Below are 15,204 nucleotides of genomic sequence, written 5' to 3'. Positions count from 1 at the left end.
CGCATTGAGATCGAGAAATCGACCTGACATCACAGGGGCTATCTCCTCTCAATAAATGAGGAGATATTTGTTGAGCCGAGCCGATGCGCCGTCCCGATCCAGACCCCGAGGCTTCGGTCCGCCGACGCATGAACAGCCGATGAACACGATCACGAGTAGCTCCTCCCTGAGCAGGCAAGGCAGGCGGCGGAGGCGGGAATCATCTCATCACGCTGAGGTCTCCTCCTCGCCGCCGCGGCGCCAATAAAAGCGAGGAGCCCCCCGCAGTAGAAACCCGCCCGCCATTCCCACCCCGTTCCCCAGTCCCCGTCCGGGCCGTACCCCCACCTCAATCAATTCCACCCCCCGCGGCGAGGCCCTCGCCGCGGGGCGCAACCAACCCAAAACCCTAGCTCCCCCGACATCCACCTCCGCCGTCGACTCCGGGTCCTCGTCGCCGCGCGCTGCCCGGCCTCCCGCCCGTCCGCGCGCACCGCCGCGGCGAGCGCCCGCGGCTCCTTCCCCCAGCTCGCCGCTTGTCCCGGGGCGGGAACGTGCTCGCGGATGCGCGCGGCCTGCTCGGGGACCTCGACGACAACCTGCTCGCGCGCCGCGGCTCCTCCATGGACGGGCCCGAAGGCGTGAAGGGGAGAGAGGACGCGGCGCCGGGCCGCGAGGCCGGCGACCCCGAGGAGGCGGGGGACGGGTTCCAGCTCGTCTCGCATGACAAGAAGAAGAAGAGGGCCAGCGGCCAGGAGGGTGGCGGGAGTGCTGGCTCCGGCGCCTTTCTCGGTGCGGGGTCGGTGCGGGCGTTGACCCAGGACAAGGGAGGCGCGCCCGCGCCGGGGACGAAGGCGAAGGTGCCCTTCCACGATCCGACCATCCCCCGGCCGCAGGAGGTGTACAAGATCATAGTGGATAACTACAAACCGTTCGAGCATGTCTGGCTAGAGCGCAGCGAGGACGGCACCCGGTGTGTTCACCCGCTGGTCAGTGCTCTATTTCGTCCGTTAGTGACTATTTTCTTGCCACTTTTCCATGGTTTGGCGTGTTCAATCAGAAATTCAGAATGGATGAGCTATGAACTCCTTGATCAATGTGTGAAACATGAGTAAAATTGTTTTAGATTGCTTTGTTAGTTGATTCTTTTTTTTTCCTTTTTCTTTCTTTTTGAGCTGGAGTTGAGTCTTGACTCTTGACCAAACACCTCTTGGATGAAATACCGCGGTCCCTGTTCCATCACTTGGTGAGTTTAGGTTGGGTTTGGGCCTTGTCCAAAATGCGAAACATGGAATGAGTACAAATACCCAAATAGTCCGGTCCACGTTGTTTGAGCTAAATTAACAATTGCACTTGGGGAGATAGCCTTATTAGTATGCATATAAATAAAAGAGGAAATGTTGAGTATTAGTTGAAATATTAACTTTTGTTATTGTGGAATACGGAATTTATTTATGTTTGATGAGAAAAAGTAATCAATGAGCATGTGGACTGAGGAAATAGTTTTTTTAAAAAAAATATGGTTTGCATGGAAAAAGGACCACCACGGGACCATCCCTCCATCCAATTGAAAGCTGCTCGCAAAAGTAATCAAAAGTAGTCACAGGACTCCTCTCTGTCTGGTGTTTATGGTTTGCTTGCATACATGTCCATGTACCATAAGTGTTAAGTTCTTTTCTTGCAGGAAAAACTGCCTGTTGAACAGTTTGTTGACAGAAATGTTCCTGAGAGTGAACCATTGAAGCCAGCTGATTTAGAGGATACACCATTTACGCTGGTTGAGGATCACAAAGGCTTGATGGAATTAGCTAAAAAGCTGAAGAGTGTAACTGAGTTTGCTGTAAGCATTTGTAATCGATTTTGTGTTTATAAATTCCAAATGAATCTATGTCATACTTACCTGCCACTTATGTTGTACTGAGTACTAAAATTTGAGGTTGCAAGTATTTTGTTCTACTTTGCATGCATTTCTATCTGAAAAACTGTTAGCATGCTTCCCTGGACATTTGTCCTTGCAGAGTTTATTTTGTGCACATTAGTCATTATAGTAGTTCTCAGCGAACTATTTTAAGTTAAGCATGGCCCTCGTTATTGCTATATGTTAGTGGTCGCGGAATGCACATTGAACTTGACGGTCTTATACTGGAACCATTGGGTCAAAAGTGCGTATCATATGGATCATATTAGGGTCAAATACGAGAGGTTATATCATTCTGTTTTGAAATTCAAATGAAAACAGTATTCTTGGTTCCTCTGTATGACTTTTTGGTAGGAGGTTTCTTCTCTATGATGGATTGTTGCTTTTACATTTTTCCCCCTTCTTCCTTGTTTGACAACACTAACCTGGCTTCCTACGATGAATTACATGCTGTAGGAGGATATGGGAACAAGCTCATGTTCCATCTTTTCTTTCTTCTTATTGTGCGCCCCTTATGTTCTAGACCATCTGGCATGAAATAGAACTACTTCTAAGGCCTTCACGATGTTAACAAATTTTTACCTGATTTTATTTCATTTCAGGTGGATTTGGAGCACAATCAATATAGGTCATTTCAAGGTTTGACCTGCTTGATGCAGATTTCAACCAGAACAGAAGACTTTATTGTGGACACTCTTAAGCTTCGCATATACATTGGTCTCTACTTGCAAGAACCTTTTAAAGATCCAACCAAGAGAAAGGTTTTGAAGAACTCATCAGTAGTTTCTGTCTATACGCACTCAGATTTCTGGTTGCTAATTTGTTCTTCGTGAAATAGGTAATGCATGGTGCGGATCGTGATATAATGTGGCTCCAACGGGATTTCCACATTTACATATGCAATCTTTTTGACACAGGACAGGTAATTTTTAAACAAGGACCAATAATCCCATGAAAAGGCCATGCACTTTGCTTCTTCTGTATTCTCCTCGAAACACTCATTTTAATGTTTAATGGACTGAAGCTTGGTCTTTCTTTCCAAACTTAATCAGGCTTCGAGGGTCTTACAGATGGAGAGAAACAGCCTAGAATACCTATTGCTTCGCTTTTGTGGAGTGACAGCAAAGAAGGAGTATGACTCTACCCAATAAATTTATAAAGATACACTCTGACTTCCCTTGAATCTACAATGGAAATTTTCTGATTAAAGGATACCTTTTTCTTGTAGATATCAAAATGCAGACTGGAGGTCGAGGCCACTTCCTGATGAAATGATCAAGTAATGTGCATATAAACTCTATAATGGGTTTCTTTTCTGTTGTGTTTGGTGTTGATTACTTTGGTCTACTCTTTTTTGTTATTGCTACTTGTCGTCAATTATATGCAACTGATGTTACTGCTATCCAGGTATGCTAGAGAAGATACACACTACCTGCTGTACATATACGACTTAATGAAACAGAGACTACAAAGGGAGTCGACACCTGAAAATGATCTTCTTCTAGAGGTAAACTTTGTTTGGGTCCCCATCTTATATGCTGAGGTCATATGAGTGCACAGTTTGGAATTGTCTACCTCTTTGAATGAACCTTAAATGTAGCACTGTAGATTCCTAAAAGAAACCTTTTCTTTGATTCTTTCATTGAATTTGGAACTGCATGACAGATAAATTTTTTTGATCCTTCTGCCATCCTATTAAAAAAAATTGCTATCTCTTTGTTACAATGATCCCTGAATTGAATCATTGTTATTTGGACTCACATATGTATCAAATTGCATGTGCTGATTTGTAGTTTTTAGGTTTTTATGAGAGTTCTGGTTACTGCAGGTTCATAAGCGCAGTAATGAAATTTGCTTACAGTTCTATGAAAAGGAGCTGCTGACAGATACATCCTATCTCCACATATATGGGTTTGAATGCTGCTTCCTCGGTTTATCCACTCGTTCTAAAGTGCACAGAAGTATATTTTGTGTACCTATCTGGTTAATCGAAGTATATTATTACAGGTTGCAGGAACACGAACTGAATTCAAAACAGCTGGCTGTTGTTGCTGTAAGAACTAAGAGCATACTTTATACATTATCGCATGATTATTCTGCCTTGAACAAGCCTAGCATGCAACATGGCTTTTCCCTAGAAATGGATTTGTGGCTGTTAGAATCCAAATCTTGCTATGGACTACTGATAATTTTGTTCAGAATTTTTTTTGCTAGATTTGATAACTTTTGGATGTTTTGACTTTAGTGAAGCCACAATTAAGACATCATTTTTGTAAATAACAAGTCAACGAATTTGCTCCACTGACCCAAAATTATTCATTTTGTTTATGTATGTAAGATTATATTATATGCGGTTTCTTCTATCAAAGTGTAAGTATAAAGAGCAACCCCTGTTTATTCTTCTCCCCCCTGTCTCAGGCTTTGCATGGGTGGAGAGATCGTTTAGCTCGTCAAGAAGATGAGAGCACTGGCTATGTATTGCCAAATAAGGCTTTAATTGAGATAGGTATTGCTAATTTATTTTGATTGTTATGGTGCAAAGCTAGATGTGTAACTTTGCTAACTCTTTTATTGCTCCTATTTTTTGGATTCAAAGCAAAGCAGATGCCTACAGATACTGGGCATTTAAAAAGAATAGTAAAATCGAAATATCCATTTGTTGAGCGCAGTCTCGACGAAATTGCTTACACTGTTTGGAATGCGCTTGAATATTCTTATGCATTTGAAGGAATAGCTGAGCAACTAAAGAAGGAACGGTCAGAACAGGTTTGTTAGGCTGAACTTCTGTGGATTCAGTTTTCCATTCATTTGCTCTGAATGCTTTTAAGACTGTGCTGAGTTTTAGCACTGGTGCTTAATGATCTCTTTTGTAACTAATATCTTATCTTGTGCAGTTGGCACTGAAAAGTGTTCAGGCCAGTGATGAAACAACTCTTTTGGATGTTGACAGTGATAAGAGTAATATTGGTACAGCTGATCAGTCTTCTGTGGCTCCTTCATCAACTGCAAATGTCAGTGTTGCTTCTGGCAGTGGGGCTGGTTTTATGAATGAAACAGCCATGATCGACAGCATCCACCTAGACGACAATACTCGAACCACATCAACTAAGAACTTCAAGACCTTGTCAGGCCTTACCAGACCAATTAATAAGGATGTCCTGAGCAATAATAGATATCAGCAGGTAAGAAATATATCAAACAGCTGTATGGTTTTTATTATTATTCTGCACTTATATTGCTGCATTGTGTATGTTTCTCAGGCTACTCAAGAACTGAAGAGACCCACTTTAGGAGCTTTAGGAAATTCAGAACCTGGAAGACAGACAGAAATTTTTGGAGGGTTTTCTAAGGAGCAGGTACAGGCAAACTGTTCCTCTGAGCAATGAGAATATTACACCATTCATTCTTAATACACGATTTCTGTGTATCAATCTACTTTTCTTTTGTGAAATGTTGAAGAGTTGCATACAATTTTATACTTGGTTTAGTTCGTCAACTATTAATGTTATTGTTCTTTTTTGTTTATTACTCTACATTTTTTTTTAGTTTTGAAAAAAAATCTTTGCTATAGGTTAGCTTGAGTATTCTTACAATGTGTCTTTGCTGTTGGGTTTGCAACTTCGTTTACACTTTACACTACTATATAAATTCTTGGTACATTTGGCCTTGACATTTTGTTTATTGATTTTCATGACCATACCATGTTTTATGATTAGATTTTGTGTCTTGCTGTTCAGTTTCAGGGTGGGAGCAATGTGGAGAACTTTAGATCTTCTGTCCTTCCTTTCCAGCAGTTCTCTGATGGGGTGAAACATTCAGCTGCTATTGGCCCCACGGAATCATTTTATCCAAATACTGGAATGCACAGTGACAATGTTTGGATTCAATCAACTCAGATGAATGAAGCGATGCAGCTGAGCAACGCTACTTACTACCCACAGCTTCCAGGATATAGCACTGAAGTTGTAGGGAACCATTATGAACCTGAAGGCATGCAGATGTCCAGCTACCTGTCTGGTTTTGAGCCCACCTTTCAATCAATAAGCCAAAGTACAGGAACAGGACTACTTCCTGGTAGAAATAAGGAAGGAAATTTCCAGAATCCGATGAGACGGCAATCTTACCCGCCTTCTAGTAACAGATATGATAGACCATACCAGTAGCTGCTCAGATGTATAACAGAAGTAAAGGAAAATATGGTCGCCCAGCATTGATCATCCATCCTTGTGCAGAAATTGTCTGTAGAGAACAAAAACTTGGGCTGTTTTACTTAGCCCTCTGAATGCCTCCCTGAATTTTTGGCATTCGACTAACTCATAGGTGAGAATCCCAACATTGACGGTAGATGCAGGTATGAGAAGTGCCATCTCATTGGCTCATGTAACGGGTTACCGGACAGACAAACATGTGTTGTGGTTCACTTGTGAATACTGGCATTGCACAAAGTGGTATACTGTAAAACTGGTATAGTGTAGCACCTGAATACAGAAGACTTTGGAAGAAACAGCTTTGTTCTGTCATTTTTCCTTGTGCTACTTCTTTCGTTTTGTGCTGTCATGTTTTTCTCTTGATTTGTTTTTAAGTGCGGCATTATTTAGTGCTGCTTTCATATCGGTGTCTGTACAAGTTGTGGCTATATTGGCGTGCAAAAGTAATCTCGTGCCTGATGCGGTTTAGTTGTGCAATGTGCATGCTCGCCAGAATCCAGATACTCGTGTCTAAGAGGCAGATCATTTCTTCGGTGCCCATTGTGGCAAACAATGTGCCATAACTAAAAGCAAGTCATTAGATGGAGATCAACCAGATCCAATAGATTGCAGTACAACTTTGACAAAAAAGAGGCGGAAATCCGCTCCAGGTTTGCAACATGAACATGGTCACTCTGACTCGCCCGGATCACTTGCACGTGGACGTGGACACACCCGTCCCCTCCACTTCTAGGGATCTCATTCCCTTCCCACTGCTCGGCGTGCCGTCGTTTTCGTTTGCAAGTCCGTAGTAACCAAATCGACTTCGAGGAGTCCCTCCGAGCAGCGCACCACGTTTTCTGCACACAGCAACGCCTGTTCCAACAAGGCGCTCTAAAAATATGCTCCATTCCGCAAGGGAACAAGAACCCTGCCGCGCATGGAAAACGAGCGACGAGAAGAAAGTTCGTACACGCTCGAGACTGTCGTCACAAGAACCACCAGATCGGCTGGCTGCTAGCTTTGTTCTTCCCAATTGTGACAACACCAACAGCTCACTAGTCACTAGACACATGCGGTGATGTGCAAGAACCTCTCAAGTTTGCCACGCATGGATGGAAGTGGAGTGAGCCGGTCGGATTTCCAAACGTGGACCAGACGGGCAGAGATCCGCATCTGCTCCAAATTTGCAGCCTTGCAGGTCAGGCCCATCGGCACTGCCGAGCGGGGCACCAACCAAACCCACGCTTCGCTTCATCACTCACCTCCGCCGGCACCAAGCCACCAACCCCCGATTCTGACGCCTCCCCGCGACTCCCTATAGATCTCCCCGTCCCCTTTCCCCATTCCGCCCCAACCAGCCCGAACCCAAAACCCTCGTCTCCTCCCCTCCCCACGATGGCCGCCGCCGCCGCCACCACGCCGCACTCCCTCCTCCTCCAGCGCCCCACGACCCCGGCCGCGCCGAGGGCCTCCTCCGCCTCCTCCCTGCGCCTCCCCGCGCGAGCCGCCAAGATCTCCTGCGCGGCGGTGGCGGCGCCGTCGGCGTCCTCCCCCGTCGCCGGGGCCGGGGACCGGGGCGTCTACAACTTCGCGGCGGGCCCGGCGACGCTCCCGCTCAACGTCCTCGAGCGGGCGCAGCGGAGCTCGTCAACTACCACGGCTCCGGGATGAGCATCATGGAGATGAGCCACCGCGGGAAGGAGTTCGACGCCGCCATCAAGAAGGCCGAGGCCGACCTCCGCGCGCTCCTCGCCGTGCCCGACACCCACGCCGTGCTCTTCCTCCAGGGCGGCGCCACCACGCAGTTCGCCGCCGTGCCCCTCAACCTCTGCGCCGGCCCCACCGACCCCGCCGACTTCGTCGTCTCGGGCTCCTGGAGCGACAAGGCCTTCAAGGAGGCCAAGAAGTTCTCCGCCGCCTCCGTCGCCTGGTCCGGCAAGGACGGCAAGTACACCGCCCTCCCGCCCTTCGACGCCATCAAGCAGAACCCGGAGGCAAGGTTCCTCCACATCTGCTCCAACGAGACCATCCACGGCGTCGAGTTCAAGGACTACCCGGTGCCGCAGAACAAGTCCGGCATCCTCGTCGCCGACATGTCCTCCAACTTTTGCTCCAAGCCCGTCGACGTCTCCCGCTTCGGCGTCATCTACGCCGGCGCGCAGAAGAACGTCGGCCCCTCGGGCGTCACCATCGCCATCGTGCGCAAGGACCTCATCGGCAACGCGCAGCCCATCACGCCGGTCATGCTCGACTTCAAGACGCACGCCGACAACGCCTCGCTCTACAACACCCCGCCCTGCTTCGCCATCTACATCTGCGGTCTCGTCTTCGAGGACCTGCTCGCCCAGGGCGGCCTCGCGGAGGTCGAGAAGAAGAACGCCCACAAGGCGGGCATCCTGTATGACACCATTGACGCCAGCGGCGGGTACTACATCTGCCCAGTGGAGAAGTCAGTGCGGTCGCTGATGAACGTGCCCTTCACTCTGGCCAAGGGGCCAGATTTTGAGAAGCAATTCATCGCTGAGGCAGCCAAGGAGGGCATGGTTCAGCTCAAGGGACACAGGTCAGTTGGTGGCGTGCGCGCATCCATCTACAATGCCATGCCGCTCGCCGGCGTGGAGAAGCTTGTCGCCTTCATGAAGGATTTCCAAGCTAGGAACCCTTGATTGGCTTGTGCTTATGATCATTTGGTATTGCTACAATTTAGCAGGATGTTTTGTTCTTCATAACATAAGTGAGCTCTTTGCAAGAGCTGCTTTGCGCATTTGTGATCCGCCTGTAGTATTAGTGCCGTAGTAACTATTTTGCAATATTTCTTTTCACTTTTTGGTGCTCATGGGATTTCATTACCATGGCCACCATTGTTGTTGGAATGTGTTTTGCTGGGAATAATTAATAAGGTAGATGGTCAGTTGTCTCGAGAGCAGGTGATGCTGCTGTATGATTCAGACTTCTCAGAGCTTATAAAACACTAATAATTCAAAGTCTGGTTGGTTTTTGCCTCTCAAATGAAGCAAATTATGCTGGTTTCTTTGCTAATCATCTTTAAAGACAAGCTTTCTGATACTTACTATCATCTCTACTTTACTAAGATTCTGGTGGAAAATCTGTAGATCGGGTGTATGTATCCATTGCCGTTGCTTTCAGATAGGTTGGTCTATGTTGATGACTAAGCACAGACTACACTGCCTTGAGAAGGATCCATTTAAGGTTGGTAACCAGTGAGCACTCCAGAGTTTGGTGATGAAGTATCTTCGCTGCTGTCTTACTGATTCATTCACTAAGCTGATACCAAAAACAGGTGTGTAGTGTGGCACAATTTCAAATTGCTCGTTTGGTAAACATTGCACGCCATAGCGCAAAGGAAAAGTACAAGCTGTTGGTAATTCTAAATGACACAATTATGTTTTTGACCTTTATTATCAGTTTAAATTGGGACAGCAGAATGCCTTTCTTTTAGAGACCTGCAAAACAGTATTAGACCATGTTTGTTTTAGATTATAATCCATCTGGATTATATAATCTGAATTATGGATCATAGATAAAAGAACACTTCAGAATCACCTTGGAACCACAAATAATCTGAAATAATTATTTGTGGTCCTAAAATGATCCCACGATGGTCTTTTACCCTACTACTTATGGACTATAATCCAACTTATATAATCTAGGAGGGAAGGAAACAAACCGTCTTAGTTTCTCTAATTGATGCTCTTTTCCAATTCGAGTTTCTACAATCAGGTTGAGCCGTTAATCACTTGATGTCTTTTTATTTATCAATCCTCTGTTGATGTCTTTTTATTTTGAGAGACGTGAAGAATCTGAAGGCCACTGCTCGCTTTTCTGATTCCCTGGGTGAGATCCATCACTAATCCTGAAGAGTATTATATTACGGATACAAACCACTTGGATGTCATTATGTCATCCATGATTCATGTCCTTAGAGTCTTCGTTTGGAACTAATAATCTATTCAGCTGAGTGGGGAGGCAGCTCCTCTGGTTTCCTGGTGCTAGGTGTGCTCATTGACGTGGAATGGAAGTTTGATCTGTAAAGGGCGAACGGGTTCGGAAGTATGACCAATTTCTAGCGCTCAAAGCCTCAAATTGCTGATGAGTTTGCTTGCTTAGCAAAAGCGTTGTGCGTTTTATGAATCTTTTTTAATATAAACCATAGAATCACGGACAGAGACAGAGAGTCAACGGTTGAGGAGAACAGGCACTGCCCTACAATTTGCTCTCAAATTCTCTTCATGTTGTTTCTGTGTGGTGGGTCTTCTTTCCACGGTCAAATTCTCTTCTCTGTAGTAGTGGTCGTCACCACGGGACTCACGAGTGTGCTTATGGGCCGTCGTAATACAATTGGGTCCAGTATCACGCGGAAGACAAAACCAGCCCAGGGAACATCAGAGCCCAGTATCCGTGGCCCAACGTAACGCGGATTAACCGCGGCCCCGCTGCGTAAATCGCAAGCGGAGCACGGCGGAGACCGCTTGAAAGCTAAGCTAAGCTCGCCCGCACGCGCAGTATAAACCCTTCCCAAATCAACACGAGAGGAAAAAAAACAAACGCGAACCCCCTCTGCTTCCTCGTTCTCCTCCCCCGATTGCTCTCGATCTGCCAGCGCGAGACACCATGGCCGACAAGGCGTCTCCGGAGAAGAAGTCGTGGGCCGACGTCGAGGAAGAGGAGGAGGCCAAGGCAAAGGCGGAGGCTGCCGCGGCGGCGGCGGCGTCCTCGTCCTCCTCCACCTCCGAGCCGGCGGTGGAGGCGCAGGCCAAGCAGATCGAGGCGCTCTCCCTCGCCCCGCCGGAGGACGACGCCGCCGGCGAAGAGGCCCCGCCTCTACTTGATGACTCTGACGATGCGCAAATCCAAGCCGTATGCACCCCGTTCCTCTCCCCCCACTCCCGCCGGCGCTAGCCCTAGCTAGTCTCTGTTGCTTCGGGTTGCTGATTGATTGCTGTGGTTCTGTTTTCGCTGCACTACAGGTGACTTCGGGCGGCACGGTGTATGAGTCGGCCACCACGTTCGAGGATCTGAAGCTGTCGCCCGAGCTGCTCAAGGGGCTGCACGACGAAATGGGTTTCAGCCGCCCGAGCAAGATCCAGGCGATCACCCTCCCCATGATCCTCACGCCGCCTTACAAGGACCTCGTTGCGCAGGCGCACAACGGCTCCGGCAAGACCACCTGCTTCGTCCTTGGCATGCTCAGCCGCGTGGATCCCAACCGCAGGATCCCCCAGGCCATCTGCATTTGCCCAACTAGGGAGCTCGCCCAGCAGGTATCTTAATGCTCACTATACTTGTACGCTCACATATTTGGTAGTATGATAACTGGTTGTAATTGTTTGGTGCTATGTAACTTTAGTGCTGAATTTGTTTGATTGAACTCGTGCAGAATAAGGCGGTTCTCATGAGGATGGGCAAGTTTACTGGCATTACATGTGCATGTGCGATCCCACCAGCTCAAAAAGATTATGTGCCAGTCTCCAAGATGCCACCAATTAATGACCAGATTGTGATCGGCACATCTGGGACACTCATCAAGTGGATTACCAATAAGAAGGTGGCCACAAGGGAAATCAAGATACTTGTGTTTGATGAGGCGGATCATATGCTTGCTGAGGTATGTTTGATTTCCTTTTTGATTTTATTATCAGTTATCACTATAAGTCTATGATAATTCCCAGGGTTGTTAATATTTAATAGGTCACCTTGCCGTTAGCTGTTAGGGGCTCAGGGAGGTAAGCATTTTCGCTTTGGTAGTATTATTGGTTGTAAGCTGTAAGGAGTGATGTGTCAAGAAGCATAAAAAGCTTCTCTAACTATCCTTTCTTTAAAAATGGGCAGCCACATTATACCAAACTGTGATCGTGTAACCATTGCAATAGAGGAAAGTAATGACATATTTACTAGATTGGTAGTGGCTGCGATGTTGTTGTTTCCAATTTCCTAATAGCTACTCCCTCCGTTCCAAATTGTAGGTCATTTTAGCTTTTTTAGATTCATAGATATTATTATGCATCTAGATATAGTGTATGTCTAATTGCATAATAATATCTATGAACCTAGAAAAGTCAAAACGACCTACAATTTGGAACGGAGGGAGTATTGTTTATGCACCCTCATAATATGGAGCAGTTTTTTTTTCTTGTCCTGATACAAGCCATTATTTAGTGTTAGCCTATTCAGAGTAGTGAAAGAATGCTGTAACTCTATTTGAACTACTAATAATGCCTAGCATATACTACATGCCACCAGATAACACTTTTAGTCAAGCACATCGAATGTGCTAGTTCTGACTACACTGAAAAGATACAAAAATGTATCTGTTTCCCTATTGCTAGAACAAAGTTGGCCTTTCCAAGTGTGTTTTATGTTCTCTAAATTAGAAAAGTCTGTTCATGTCTGATATTTTATTTTATTGTGTGGCATCTTTTTATAATTGAAGCATGTTCACAAAATCACAAGTTGATCGGTTGCTCAAAACATCATGCCTTCTTATGTATGGATGGTTTTTAGTCCATGAACATGTGCTGTAGTTATGAAAACTGGCTGTCTTTACAACTTTAAGTAGTCCAGTTTTTACAGTGGTGAATGCCTTCTTGCAGGATGGCTTTAGGAGTGATTCTGAAAGGATCATGAGGGATATACAAAGAAGCGCTGGTGGTTGTCAGGTAATTCTTTCTAGTCTCTTATCTTCTTTCTTATCTCATCATACAGCTTGCATGGTGACTTCAGATGCTTTGATCAAAATCATATGTGTATATCCTTCTTATAAGAGGAGACCAGGGAGGTATCTAGGGAACAATCCTGCCCTAGGGAAACAACCTTTTCCTATACTTCAGCATGTGTTCATATAGTTTCTTATCAGAGAATCTTACAAATTGCTAATGATAGAGGCAGAGAAGTTATTGAATGCCATCCATGAATGTTGTCTTTTTTAGTGTAGAGGATATCAGGGAGGTATAGGAAACAAACCTTTTCTTACTTCGCCATGCGTTTATGTAGTTTCTTCTTAGAGGATCTTCTATAAATTGCTAACGATAGAAACATGGCTTATGAATCTATTATTAAAATATCATCCATGAATACACTTTATTTAGTTTAGTTTAAAATTAACAATAATTTTCTTCATTTTTTTCTAACGTGGGCATGCATTGGACATTTTTATGTCAAATCTTGCTTTTCTCTACTTTGGGATATTCTTTTGTAATTTTTTTTGACAAATCTTACTTTTTGACAATTTATGCCATTTACTTCAGTTTCACTAGCCCGATTCATTTGATGGGGGCCATATTATTTGGAGTTTTGTGTAACTATTGCTATTAATATGACTCCATGCCTACCCTTGCAACGCCAATGTAGTGCTGGCTAGATGTGTTTGTTTATCTGATTATGGATCTATTTTAAAATTTTATTTCTATTTCTCTCAGGTGCTTCTCTTTTCTGCAACCTTCAATGAGAGAGTGAAAGATTTTGTAACAAGGGTCATTAAGGATGGAAATCAAATATTCGTTAAGAAGGAAGAGCTTACTTTGGAAAAAGTGAAGCAATACAAAGTTCAAGTCCCTGATGAGGCGGCAAAAATAGAGGTTATAAGGGACAAGATCTTTGAGTTTGGACAAAAAGTTGGCCAGGTTATCATATTTGTTAGAACAAAGCAAAGTACTAAGAATGTTCACAATGCTTTGACAAGAGAGGACTATGTGTGCTCCTCAATTCAAGGATCCCTTGACCAAGCAGAGAGGGAAAAGATAATACAGGAATTCAAAGATGGGTACACTAAGGTTCTTATATCAACTGATGTTCTTGCTCGTGGTTTTGACCAAGCACAGGTACACATGTGTGGCACTTTTCTTTACACTGCAGGAAGTAAAACTTTTTTACCATCTAACTTTGTTCCTTTGAAAGGTCAACCTGGTTATCAACTATGACATGCCAATCAAATTTGGGACAAGAGATGAGCCTGATTATGAGGTGTACTTGCACAGAATTGGCAGAGCTGGGCGCTTCGGCCGGAAAGGTAATTTATGTCTATTATTCCCTCTAGAATGGGTAATTTTGCATCCATTATTCCTTTTAAACTAGGTAATTTGGTATCTTATCCATACAAGTCTATTGTTCCTTCTAGAATTTTCAGTGTCGCAAGCAGCAACTAAGTATGGTGATCCATGCTGTTTCAGACAGCTTTGGTGTTATTTAGGAATGAAATTAATTAATGATCATGCTATTGGACTAAATCTAGTTAAGCAACCTTGCTGCCTTTTGTCAAGCCATATCTGGTTTTAGCTTGAGCACCCATATGCAGAATAGTGTTCCTGTGAATCCTGTTATAAAGTTTAATCAAGAAACTCCAGATGCTTCTATGATGATGATATGGAAAATTGATTAGCAGCTTTTGTCGTTACAATTTAGATCCTTTTCTCTAGAGATTTTAGTTACCATCGATTGATTGTAAGAAACCCTTTAAATAGGCTAATCAGAATTCAGAAGAAACTGCTTAACACGGGGCATGTTGTATATAGTTTAATATTGCTAACTGCGAGTCATTACTGGTGACAGGTGCTGTGTTCAACATGCTATGTGGTGAAACAGATAATGTTGTGATGAAGAAGATTGAGAACTACTTCCAGCACCAAGTACCTGAGGTATGCTACTGATATCTTGTGTATGCTTGTATCTTGTGCACCTAAGCATGTACTTACCATAATGTGTTAATTTTAGGTGCGAAATTGGAAAAATGAGGAAGATTTTGAGACTGCACTCAAGGATGCAGGTTTACTATGAGTAACCTCCTCATGGTTAGCTGTTGCGCTCTCCAGATCAGGACAATTCGCTGGTGATTGTTTGTCGAGCCAGCTGCCTGCTCTTCTCCTCATCATGGTGTTAGCACCTGTTTGCTTAGGTGGCAGAAAGTTCTGTATGGTGTTTTGTGTATTATGTTAAAAGACTCGCCTATACTAAGGGAGAGTTTTTCTTTGCCGACCTACTGTTTGGTGGAGTAGCGCCAGTCATCGGCTTTACCATTTGAAACTGTAAATTGAGCTAAACAGTAAACTATCTTTGCCGTCGATATGCATCAGTTCTGAATTCTGATGGTTTGAACACCTGTAT

The 15,204-nt window shown here is 44.8% G+C and overlaps 3 protein-coding genes across 4 annotated transcripts; all 3 read left to right on the top strand.

Moving 5' to 3' along the window:
- Nucleotides 1-80: 80 nt before the first annotated feature.
- Nucleotides 81-6,419, top strand: LOC101770158 (protein RRP6-like 1). 2 transcript variants are annotated; one of them, XM_012843054.2, is made up of 14 exons: nt 82-968; nt 1,664-1,819; nt 2,500-2,658; nt 2,736-2,819; nt 2,950-3,029; nt 3,126-3,176; nt 3,305-3,404; nt 3,726-3,808; nt 3,905-3,950; nt 4,316-4,403; nt 4,494-4,663; nt 4,792-5,079; nt 5,158-5,253; nt 5,635-6,419. In XM_012843054.2, the coding sequence occupies exons 1-14, from the start codon at nt 603-605 to the stop codon at nt 6,058-6,060; spliced, it is 2,193 nt and encodes a 730-aa protein (XP_012698508.1). In that variant the 5' UTR covers nt 82-602; the 3' UTR covers nt 6,061-6,419. The 2 variants fall into 2 exon arrangements, with proteins under 2 accessions (XP_004985636.1, XP_012698508.1); XM_004985579.2 differs by having other exon boundaries at nt 81-968; nt 3,726-3,950.
- Nucleotides 6,420-7,327: 908 nt separating this feature from the next.
- Nucleotides 7,328-9,096, top strand: LOC101769748 (phosphoserine aminotransferase 1, chloroplastic-like). The gene is given in 2 exon segments (XM_012843161.3): nt 7,328-7,723; nt 7,726-9,096. Coding segments are annotated over 2 exon segments (1,269 nt in total). The 5' UTR covers nt 7,328-7,482; the 3' UTR covers nt 8,754-9,096.
- Nucleotides 9,097-10,624: 1,528 nt separating this feature from the next.
- On the top strand, nt 10,625-15,203 carry LOC101768942 (DEAD-box ATP-dependent RNA helicase 38). Its single transcript, XM_004985576.2, has 8 exons — nt 10,625-10,965; nt 11,076-11,369; nt 11,486-11,713; nt 12,699-12,764; nt 13,524-13,925; nt 14,002-14,113; nt 14,653-14,738; nt 14,815-15,203. Exons 1-8 carry the CDS (start codon nt 10,720-10,722, stop codon nt 14,875-14,877), a joined length of 1,497 nt encoding a protein of 498 aa, XP_004985633.1. The 5' UTR covers nt 10,625-10,719; the 3' UTR covers nt 14,878-15,203.
- Nucleotide 15,204: the final 1 nt, after the last annotated feature.

This window comes from Setaria italica, chromosome IX (genome assembly GCF_000263155.2).
Source record: "Setaria italica strain Yugu1 chromosome IX, Setaria_italica_v2.0, whole genome shotgun sequence".
In the NCBI taxonomy this organism is placed as follows: Eukaryota; Viridiplantae; Streptophyta; class Magnoliopsida; order Poales; family Poaceae; genus Setaria; species Setaria italica.
Note: the sequence above shows the minus strand (reverse complement) of the source record. Positions and strands in the feature narration are given on the sequence as shown.

What these genes read in the sequence shown, in the direction of transcription:
- LOC101770158 (XM_004985579.2), top strand. Translation starts at nt 603, where the DNA reads ATGGACGGGCCCGAAGGCGTGAAGGGGAGAGAGGACGCGGCGCCGGGC. An exon ending in AGAGTGTAACTGAGTTTGCT is followed by an intron (nt 1,820 to 2,499) that starts GTAAGCATTTGT and finishes ATTTCATTTCAG; the next exon opens with GTGGATTTGGAGCACAATCA. An exon ending in AAAATGATCTTCTTCTAGAG is followed by an intron (nt 3,405 to 3,725) that starts GTAAACTTTGTT and finishes TGGTTACTGCAG; the next exon opens with GTTCATAAGCGCAGTAATGA.
- LOC101768942 (XM_004985576.2), top strand. Translation starts at nt 10,720, where the DNA reads ATGGCCGACAAGGCGTCTCCGGAGAAGAAGTCGTGGGCCGACGTCGAG. An exon ending in GAAGCGCTGGTGGTTGTCAG is followed by an intron (nt 12,765 to 13,523) that starts GTAATTCTTTCT and finishes TATTTCTCTCAG; the next exon opens with GTGCTTCTCTTTTCTGCAAC. An exon ending in TCCAGCACCAAGTACCTGAG is followed by an intron (nt 14,739 to 14,814) that starts GTATGCTACTGA and finishes TGTTAATTTTAG; the next exon opens with GTGCGAAATTGGAAAAATGA.